Genomic DNA, 11,110 nt, shown 5'->3' on the forward strand with positions numbered 1-11,110 from the left:
GCACCAAGTGATGGGTGAATTTTAGGGTTACCAGGTGTCCGGTTTTCAGCCAGAGTTTCCAATTTTTGGGGGTCCCCTCCAGGTAACTCATCTTAATCTCCGGACTCTCAGCTTCAATTAAAAAAAAGTTTCTAGGTGGTCTGGTTCCCGAGATATACACCACAACATCAGCCACCCCCACGGCTGTTAAATCTGTTTAATGGATCTGTATAGCAGCTCCTCCGCGCCCTTTCAGGATTGTAGCCAATAAGCCAAGCCAGGGTTGTGATTTGTTGACCCAGGCAGTGCCTAGACTTAATTGCAGTTTGAGTAAGTAAGAATATGGCTTAAAGTTTTTTTTCTCTTAGAATCATAGAATCATAGAGTTGGAAGGGGCCTTGTAGGCCATCGAGTCCAACCCCCTGCTCACAGCAGGAAATCCTCAGCTAGAGCATCTCCCGCAGATAGCTGTCCAGCCTCTGCTTGAAGACATCCAGCGAAGGGGATCCCACCACCTCCCTAGGCAGTCGGTTCCATTGCCGAACTGCCCTTACTGTCAAGAAGTTCCTTCTAATGTCCAATCTGAATCTACGCTCCTGCAACTTAAAACCATTAGACCTAGTCCTACCCTCTGGGGCAGCAGAGAACATATTAAAGGTTTAAAAACATATTAAAAAGTAATTTCAACCCAGACACAGATTGGGATAAGGTCTCAACTTAAAAGGCTTGTTAAAAGAACAAGTTTCTTATCACTCGAGGCTGCAGTTTTCCCTGGTTGAATAAGCCCCATTGAATACATTGGGACTTGCTTCTGAGTAAACAAACATAAGATGACCTATGTCGGGAAAGAGACAGAGGGAGTGTAACTCTGTTGATTCTCCTTGATCTCTCAGCGGCTTTTGATACCATCGACCATGGTATCCTTCTGGAGAGGCTCACGGAGTTGGGAGTTGGAGGTACTGCTTGGCAGTGGTTCCGCTCCTACTTGGTGGGTTGTCTCCAGAAGGTAGTGCTTGGGGAACATTGCTCGACACCACGGGCTCTCCAATATGGAGTCCCGCAGGGGTCAGTTTTGTCCCCCCTGCTTTTTAATATCTACATGAAGCCGTTGGGAGAGGTCATCAGGAGTTTTGGAGTGCGTTGTCATCAGTATGCTGATGACACGCAGCTCTACTTCTCCTTTTCATCTTCTTCAGGTGAGGCTGTCGATTTGCTGAACCGTTGCCTGGCCGCGACAATGGACTGGATGAGAGTTAACAAACTGAATCCAGACAAGACTGAGATGCTGTTGGTGGACGGGTTCTCTGATCGGATGGTGGATATATACCCTGTCCTGGACGGGGTTACACTCCCCCTAAAGGACCGGGTTCGTAGTCTGGGAGTCTTTTTAGACTCTTCCCTCTCACTTGAGGCTCAAGTAGCCTCGGTGGTTAGGAATGCGTTTTACCAACTTCGGTTGGTAGCCCAGCTACGTCCCTATTTGAGTAAAGAGGACCTTACATCAGTGGTACATGCTCTGGTAACCTCACGTTTGGATTACTGTAATGCGCTTTACGTAGGGCTACCTTTGAAGACAGTTCGGAAGCTACAACTAGTGCAAAATGCGGCGGCCAGATTGCTGACAAGGACCAAGCGGTCCGAGCATATAACACCTGTTCTGGCCAGCTTGCACTGGTTGCCAATATGTTTCCGGGCTAGATTCAAAGTGTTGGTATTAACCTATAAAGCCTTATACGGTGCGGGACCACGATACCTTGCGGAACGCCTCTTCCGATATGAACCGGCCCGTGCACTACGTTCTGCTACGAAGGCCCTCCTCCGGGTTCCAACTCACAGGGAGGCCTGGAGGGTGATGACAAGATCTAGGGCCTTCTCAGTGGTGGCCCCCGAACTATGGAACAGGCTCCCCGAGGAAGTACGCCTGGCGCCGACTCTGCTCTCCTTCCGGCACCAGGTCAAAACCTTCCTATTCTCTGAAGCATTTTAAGTTACACTGATTTACTTTTAAAAATGTTTATTGTATTGGATTGTTGATTGTATTTTAGTATTATTTTGTTATTCATTGTATTTTTATGCTATTTTATGTTCACCGCCCAGAGAGCTATTGCTAGTCGGGCGGTATATAAATTTAATAAATAAATAAATAAATAAAGATTGCACTATAAATATCTTTACAGGTTGTGTAAATAATAAACATATTTGATAGTCATGCTTATATAAATACTTCTTCATACTGTGTCCCAATAAGTACCCAATTTCACACAATACTTCCTCTACATTTTAAGTATGCCTTTCTTCCTTGAGGTGGTCATGGTTCTCCATTGTTTTCATCCTGAGGGGCAGATAGGCTGGAAGATGGTGAGGAGCCCATGGTCACCCACTTCACTTTGTAGCTCATTTGCATTTTGAAAAATTAATTAAAACAATTTACATGCAGGCAAAATTTATTTTTTTATTGTATATATTTGTATTGCTTGTTGTTCACCGCCCAGAGAGCTATGCTAGTGGGGCGGTATAAAAATTTAATTTAATTTAATAAAATAAAATAAATAAATAAATATTAAGTGGATCCACACAATACATTTAAAGCACATCCAACTCGCATTTAAAGCACATGACTTCCCCTAAAGAAGTGTCATTTCTCCCTCACAGTTACAGTTCTGATTCTGTGGTGGGATTCATGTGCTTCAAATGGGTGTTGAATGTGCTTTAAATGAATGGTGTGGATCTGCCCTAGATATGATGTGCATTCAAGAGTGAATTGAAAAGAACAATTTTAAAAGATACTTTTTTAAAGAGGGGAAGGGTTGTAGGGCATATACTTTGCATGGAAAGGTCCAGAATTCAATTTCTAGAAAAGACTATTGCCTGGAATCCTGGAGAACCAATGCTAGTCCACGTCATCAGTACTGAGCTATGCGGTACCAAATGGCCTGAGTCATTATAACGCATTGCTTTGTTCCTAAAAGTGGGAAGAGACTCAAGGGCCACAGTGACTCCAAAATGTATTTATGTATTTTATTTACAACAGTTATATACTGCTTTATTGTAAAAAAATCTCAAAGAGGTTTACAGAAAGAATTAAAACAATAAAATTATTGGCAAAAACAGTTAAAGACATGTATCTAAAAACATTCAAAATAATAAAACCAACAATGAGTTAAAAACAGATTTAAAAACACAATAGCTTCTACATGCCTGGATAGGCTTGCCTAAACAAAAATGATTTTAGCAGGTGCTGAAAAGAGGCGTCTGCCTAATGTCAATAGGCAAGGAGTTCCAAAGCGTAGGTGCTGCCACTTTGTTGTTCTTGTTATGTGCCTTCAAGTCTATTTCAACTTATGGCGACCCTATGAACCCTAAAATCTCAGGTTTTGGGATGCTTCTGACCTGGCAACCCTAGAATTTATAGAAGACATCATGTCCCACATCTTGTTAAGCTGTTCTTTGCAGGGCTGCTGAAGAAATTTCCAATATAGTTGTTTCAATAGACCTTTGTGAAGGAAACCAGGGTCATCTTACTTGATAAAGTTGAGGAACTCTGCTTTGGAGTTAATGCCGAACCTAGAATGAAGTTGTGATCCATCTCTCGGCATTGTTACATACTCTCCACAGGAATAAAAAAAAGGCCCCACATATTGTAAATGCTACATCTGATAACCTAAAAATACAAGTTTCCACTAGGTCAGGTGGAGAAATTTGCATGGTAATAAAGCTTATCAACAGTCATAGCTTAGGATCTGCAAAAAGTGGGTCACAAGACCACATACAGGGATTGCTGACAGAGAAGAGTATAAGGTCTCTTGCATCTGGCTGAAAATCTGACATCTGGAGCCAGGAAGGAAAATGGAACAGTAAGTGCAACACTGAAGGTGAAGAGATAAAATAGTGAGTGCACACTGAAGATAAAGGTAAAGTCATACAGCAGAGACAGCCGTGGAGGGGTGGGAGTGCGGTGCACTGAATGGAACAGGGGGTGGATGCCACTGAGTTTCCTTGATTGTGTGTGTACATGTGTGTATAATAAAACAAGATGAAACTACTATTCATTGTTAAGAGATATGCATCCAGCCTGTTCTGGATGGGTTTAAGGTCACTAAGGGCTCATTCACACGGCAATGTAATATGAGATCGGAGCTGGTTGCATTCCCTTTTAATTTGCAGCGATCGCATGACATTTTTTGGAAAGGGAAGGCGAGCCGCTGCATTTCCCTTTAAATGCGAATCAAACCAATCCGCTGAAAATCCGAATAGTAAGGAAAACAACGCCTCTGCTTCACTGCGTCCCGCTCATGTAGTCCCTTATTCCGATGTTTCCTGCTGGGGGGTGGATCATAACTTGCAGATACTCCCCTTTCTCCACCCACTAAACTCCCCATCAACTCCATTTCATTTCTGTCTGCTTAGCCGGCCACTTCCGCCGCTCTAGCCTTCCTTTCCACCCCTTCACTCCCCTCCCAACGTTAACACAGGTTTGTGGGTGTGCAAAAGGGCAATGCTAATGCCCCCCCAAGTGCAAGCAAAATAAACATCTGGGTTGTTTCAGGCTGGGAGGAAAAGAACACAACTTATAGTGTGTGTGCTCTCTCTCTCTCTCTCTCACACACACACACACACACACAGAGAGAGAGAGAGAGAGTGCACTGTGCCTGGAGGGAGAGAATCTGATTTCCCCTTCCTTACGTTCCCGGATTTTTAGCTCCCCCTCCCATCCTCATCAGGCTTTTCAGGCCAAGGAAGCTCAGTTAAAAACCTCCTCTAAACTTTGTTTGTGTAATATCACAAAATTGCCATTGTGGAAATATTATTCATTTAACATTTGATTTTATGTTTGATCGCAAAATAGTAGATTTAAAAAAAACAACCAGAAGTGAGAGGAATACCCCAGTTCACTATCAGAAGCAGGAATGAAAGAAGGATCCCTGTCTCTCTGCCGCCTGCAAAAGCTGCCCTACTTTGCTTTCACTCACTCCCCCCATGTTTCATGTCAATTTCCCCACCCCCAGGCATGTAATTGATAAGAAACAATGAAACTGACCCAAAAGAACTCTTCCCCTGCTCAATAGCAAAATCAAGAGAGAAGGGTAGTAATGACTTCGAGAGAGCCCAGAGTGCATAACAACTAACAACTTCAACGGTCTATCTGTTGGGAGGAACCTCTCTATGGTTATCAGTGATGAGCCCTGAGGGGAGGGTAAGCACTGTTGAGGCTTACTTCTGAGTAAATAAGGACCGGGTAGTTGCTTGAGGCTGCAGAAGGCACACACCCACATGGACTGGGATGGGAGCAGGCAGGAGGGGGAGGGGAGAAGAAGGACAGATGTGGTCATTTGCATGTTTATTGAGTTCAGTGGGATTTACTCCCGTGCAATCATGCTTAGGATAGGTAAAACTGACCGGGGGAAAGGGATGGAGGGATGGAGTGGGCAGGGGAGGCAGAAGAAGGAAGAGGGGAGGAGAAAGGGAGAGGAAAGGGGAAGGAGGGAAAAGGTAGGTCTGATCGTTTGTATGAGTATTGAGTTGAACTGGATTTACTCCTATGCAATCATGATTAGGATAGGTAAAACTGACTAGTCTGGGCCTGGCAACCAAGATGTCTTCTGTATCTTTCAAAGTTGGGCAGGGGGAAGGGAGAATTCTACCTTGTGGTTTTTCCCATTACAATGTTGCAAGAACACCTGCACATGGCTGACTTTCTCTTCTCCTAAAGATACAGGATCAGTCTCAGGCCCTGAACCTGGCAACCCTACCTCCCACCCAAATTTAAAACAAAGCTGTCCCTGGCCACATCCACACCAGGCCTCTATTACACTTTGGACAATCATTTATTTATTTATCTATTTATTTAGTGTATTTATATACCACCTCATAGCCGAAGCTCTCTGGGCGGTTTACAATAACTAAAAACATTGAAAACAAATATACAAATTTAAAAACACATCTTTTAAAAACAATTTAAAATAATTTATCATGGCTTCTCTCAAAGCCATGGCTCAAAGCCAATCATGGCTTCTCTCAAAGAATCCTGGGAAGTGTAGTTAGTGAAGGGTGCTGAGAGTTGCTAGGAGTCGCCTTGTTTCTCTCACAGACCTTCAATCAGAGTGGCTGACTGTTAACCATTCTCTCAGGGGAATAGGAGTCTCCTCTCAGCACCCTTCACAAACTACACTTCCCAGGATTCTTTGAGGGAAGTCATGACTGTCTCAAGTGAAATCAAGTCTGGTGTGAGTGTGACCCTCTTATTAGCCAAGCCCAGCAGCTGTGAGGCTTTTAGAACACTGACAGTTGGTCCTTACTGAGCATGCCCCGCGTTATAATAGGCTTCCAGCCAAAATTTCTTAAATTAATTAAGAATCAGCCAGGCATTTTTTAAACTTATAAACTGCAGTAGATGAAGGTCGGAGTATGGGGCAAGGTCAGTATTAGGATTACAGGTACTCTGTGAACATGGCTGATTTTTAATGAATTTCAACAGATTATGAGAACTCGCAGAAAAAAGTCCAAAAGGGCTCTGAGGTTTTTCGCTCTCTTTTTAGACTTTGAACTCTTGATTCTCTCTGACTGTTTTGTGTATCGCCATGAAAATTGACAGGGTTGTTAAGCAAGCGTTTCTGAGTTCAGGACTATAAGTTTTGTAAGGTTTTGTTTTGAAATGAGCTTATGGGAAGCATCAGAATGGCATGCGGGGGTATTTTCCATTTAACATTGCAGAATGTGAAAAATCCATGCTGGCTATACTCTCATGGCTGTATAATTTTCACCTTGCATTTGTTCATCTCCTAACCCTAACTAGGGTTAATGTATTTCCTTTCAGCCCAACTTTTTCCATCAATTCGTGTGTGCGTGGGTCCGTAAAACTGTCCTGAAGATGAGGGGACCAGAGAATTTTAAATATTTTTTTTGTATGTGTGAGGGAGGCTTCCCTCACTTTGTAGATGAAGTAGCACAGGCTCCTCCTCTTCCCATTTTTATACTTTAAAAGAATTGTCACCCACCATCGGTTGGACTAGCAGCAGCTGGTGAGCCCTTTATTAAAATATAAGAATGGAGGGGCTCCTCTGCCACCTCATCTATAAAGTAAAGTAAGCCAACCCCTCTGAAAATTTGCCTGCCCCTCAAAAGACACTTAAAAACCTCCCCTCCCATTTTTATAGAGGATGAATAGAGAATGGGGGGGAGATTTCTGCTCACGTTGAGTTATTTCTTGAAATAACAGGCAGGATCTTTCTGCAGTTTAAGAAAAACAAAAGGACTGGTTGGTGTTCATTAGCTTTTTCTAGTTCCCTTTTTTAACCTTTTAAAATCATTTTTTGGAAGTGTTCTTTGTTGACTTCATGTGTTTTTAGCCTCCGGCTTTGTATTTTTAGCCAGATGTGGCAGTATGATGTATGAGAGTGTTATGAACTTTATATTTATCAAAGTACTGCCCCCTCTCTTCCTGGGATCAATACACCTGATTATTATGGTGTTCAGCCCCTCCTTCTGCCTGTGCACAAGGAACTCTGGGACTGATAATTCTTGAGAGCTTAGCTCACATCACATAAGGAAGCACAAAATTCTGTCATTCAGGCTATTAGCTTAACTGCAGAAGCACACACTCCTCAGAATGTTGCTTGTTCTACTCTAGCATTCTTCTCTGATTGGCTCAATCAAATCTCACAAGGTCAGGGCACTACAGGTGTGTAGCTGCAGGGAAATAAGGCTACATAAACATCCTCAAACATGATCTATGACTTAACATCTACTGAGACTCCTGTGTGAAACCATAGAAAGCTGTTGCCTGACAGTTTCAACAATACTGAGCTACATGAACCAATGGCCTGATTCGTGTAAGGCAGCTTCCTATGCTTTCCTCGTGGTAATGGTTACAGCCTGGGCCAGGCCCCCCTGGAACCCTGAGCTTCAAAAAAGTGCATCCCCGTCCCCTGTCCCAATGCTTGGGCTCTACATGACACAGAGTTTGATATTCTTTTGGCAACAGATGAAGAACTTTTAAATTGACCAGACTTTTTAGATCCTTTTTTTAATCTACATTGTTATTTACTGAATGCTAAAGTTTTATTTTTATGTATAATTTTTGTTTTATTGGCTTTAAACTTCTTTGCAAACCTCTCTGGGAGTCCTTTTTTTGACCGAAGACAGGTATTCCAAATACTAAAAATAATACCTAGTAAGTTTGGGCACAGCATTAATTCATAAAATTTGAGAAACACCATATTAAGAAAAGTCTGCAGGAATCTATACCTTTTCCTGGGAAAAATGTGCTTTAGTTTCTGATGCAACATTTTCCATGTTTGTCTCTCTACAGGAATAATTCCCAAAGCACTCCTGTGGCAAGACTGGCCCTAAGAGTCCAATTAAGTCAGCTGATCCACACTCACACCCTAGGTATGTTTTCATGTACAACTCTGGATAGAAATAAAGAAAAGGAGACATCAAACACTGGTATCTAAGGGTGGATGTCATCTATTATTTTTATTCCTTTTCCATATGGAACACTTCTTATGGGCACCACAAATTATTTATTTCAGGAAGATTTAAGGTGCAGGGGGTTAAGTGAAAGCACACCAAATAGTATGTGTGGAGGTCACCAACTGGGGGGGGTGCAAACTTAAGACATGTAAATTATTCCCAAGTTAACCCTCCCACACACACATTGGTGACATGGGTGCAAAGGGATTTTATTTATTTATTTTATTTATTTTTATTTTATTTGATTTATTAGTTGCCCATCTGGCTAGAAACCCAGTCACTCTGAGCAACGTACAAAATAAAGGCATATAAACATCAAACATAAAAGTATATAAACATCAAAAAACAAGCAATAAAACTAAACAACAAAGTAGAAGCTATCCCCCAACCCACACAGCCCAACCCAAAGATCAGAAAGTCCTCCTAAAGAAGCTGCGTTTGAAGGCTGGAGGGTGGGGCAAGGCAGGTGGAAGCAGCCTCCCCTGATGGCAACAGAGTCTCTTTCCCCCATTTTATGTATGTCTATTGATGTACATGCATACTAATTGAGCCAAGATCTCCCCATCCCCATCCCACGGAATATCTCTGTATGTGTATGTTGTAAAGCTCCTTCACATACTGGCTCAACACATGGCCTATGAGTGCATCAGCAACAGGAGAGTGTGGCCACTAGATGCAAACTCTGTCCTCTCCTTCATCACTTGAAGGGTATTATGTGAAGATAAAATAATGAAGAAGATGAAGTTTCTGACATGTTTTCCTGTGAGAAATGAATAGTTAATTTGCAGTCACATTTCTACAAACAGCATGGCAGAGAGAGGGAGTTCTACATTTTCCCATATACTTTACTACATGAGTACCTTGAAGGGTGTAAGTGCCTAAACACCCTTCAACACAATTCAAACATAAGCCACCATGAAAGTATGAGTCAGCAGTATGCTCGGCAAAATGAAAAAAAGTGTCAACAATAACTATTTTCTGGGGATGATACATTTTAATATGTAAAAGAAAACTGGAAAAACTATTTTCTCCCTCCAAAGATAATTAGTGAGAACACCAAATGCTGCCCTGGATCCTTGCAGAGTTCAGCTTCTATTTAAATTACAGCTGCCCTACAAGGCAAGTACAAGCCCTACATGGCCAAACCGTACACACTGCAGTTGTCATGTTGCACATTTTTGCCATCCTTCATACTCAAGAAAAATGATCTTACCACTCATTTAAAAATATTTATAAATAAAACTTAACATACAACAAAATGTGGCACGCATAGGATAAAAAAGCACACAGGCATCAGAATTAAAACAAAATATGAAAGCAGAATGATTTGGAGGCAATACTGTCAGAATTACTGTTTTGACTTTTTAATATATATTGCTTCTTAATATCAAGCAAATGATGAAAGGTTTCTCCCAAAACTATATTTGTAGTTTCAGTAATCCTGCTGTTTCACACTTCTAGAAAAATGCAGATAATCAGTAATCAAACATGGGCCTGTTGATAGGCAGCGTGATAGATTGCCATCCTAGCTGTTCAAGTAGCACATTTAAGATGCTACAGAAACAGATGACATGCAACATACAACTACATGCTCACAAACTGATCACACAGTGGACTGATAGACTGATGAAGTTGCTATGCATGATGTTCATGACTAACCATTTTAAAACCATCTCTCCAGGAATATGCTATGAATATGCTATACACTGTTATGGACACAAGCCTTGGTTGCCTTTAAAATATATTTTTTCACTATAAATCTTTAACAACCATGACATTTACAGGAACAGCCTTTTTACATAACATTCCAGTCAGAAGAACAGGAGACAGAGACTAAAGGGAAGGCTTCTCTTTTAGATCTGCTGCAAGGTAAAGAATACATATTTCCATAGATGTATTCCTGGAGCTCAGTCTACCAAATTCAATGATCTCTCATGTTATCTACTAGTAATGCAGGGCCAGTTGCTCACATTCCTCTCAACAAGCTAATCAAAGTGTCCCATCTATTTCAGTTTTTTACAGGAACCTGGCAAATTTCCTTGAATTTTAGCACTACCAAAGATATTGGGTTTTCATTAGTTTTCATCACAAGTGAATACATACTGTGCATAGAATGCACTAGCATTAAAAAACCAAAGATAAATTATGTCAGCATCAGCATTACCTTCAGTCACATAGTTGTGGTCTCGAAGAAATCCATGGTTAATTTTCTGTGTGTCTGTGTCCTCGCCCATTTACAGCAGGATTACTCAGCATGCCTATCCGCAGTAGACTGATAGAATCAGCAGAGGTCGTCACAAGAACACCATCCATGCTGCCACTGCCTAGCAGAGGCAAGAAACAGAATGGGATATAGTACACTGCATAATGAGAGCTTGTAATGAAGTAAAGATCTGAAGGTGGATGAAAAAGAGAACAGGCACAAGAGCGGCTCCAAAAACCAACTATGCAAAACTCAAAATGCCAGATGGGGTCCAGATGTGCAGAAAACAACCATTACTGTCATAGTTAAATTCTTTAGCCAGCTGCTCCTTAAACAAGATCCTGTGCAGAGGATGATCCAAGAGCTTGCTGCTGAGAAATCTTGCAGGATGTGAAGAAAGTGGCAGGCAGCAGACTGCAGCAAATGCACAAGCTCAGACACTGTTGTTGCAGCTAC

At 41.8% G+C, this 11,110-nt stretch overlaps 1 protein-coding gene across 2 annotated transcripts in view; it reads right to left on the minus strand.

The window, feature by feature from the left end:
• PPP2R2C (protein phosphatase 2 regulatory subunit Bgamma) overlaps positions 1-11,110 on the minus strand; it is a 126,879-nt gene extending 115,769 nt beyond the window's left edge. The window contains exon 1 of one of the 2 annotated variants that reach the window (XM_061583696.1): positions 10,616-11,110. In XM_061583696.1, the coding sequence (XP_061439680.1) occupies positions 10,616-10,685 (70 nt within the window). In that variant the 5' untranslated portion in view covers positions 10,686-11,110. The remainder of the gene's footprint in view (positions 1-10,615) is intronic. The other variant, XM_061583697.1, reaches the window with a different exon arrangement.

This window comes from Rhineura floridana, chromosome 9 (genome assembly GCF_030035675.1).
Source record: "Rhineura floridana isolate rRhiFlo1 chromosome 9, rRhiFlo1.hap2, whole genome shotgun sequence".
Classification (NCBI taxonomy): domain Eukaryota; kingdom Metazoa; phylum Chordata; class Lepidosauria; order Squamata; family Rhineuridae; genus Rhineura; species Rhineura floridana.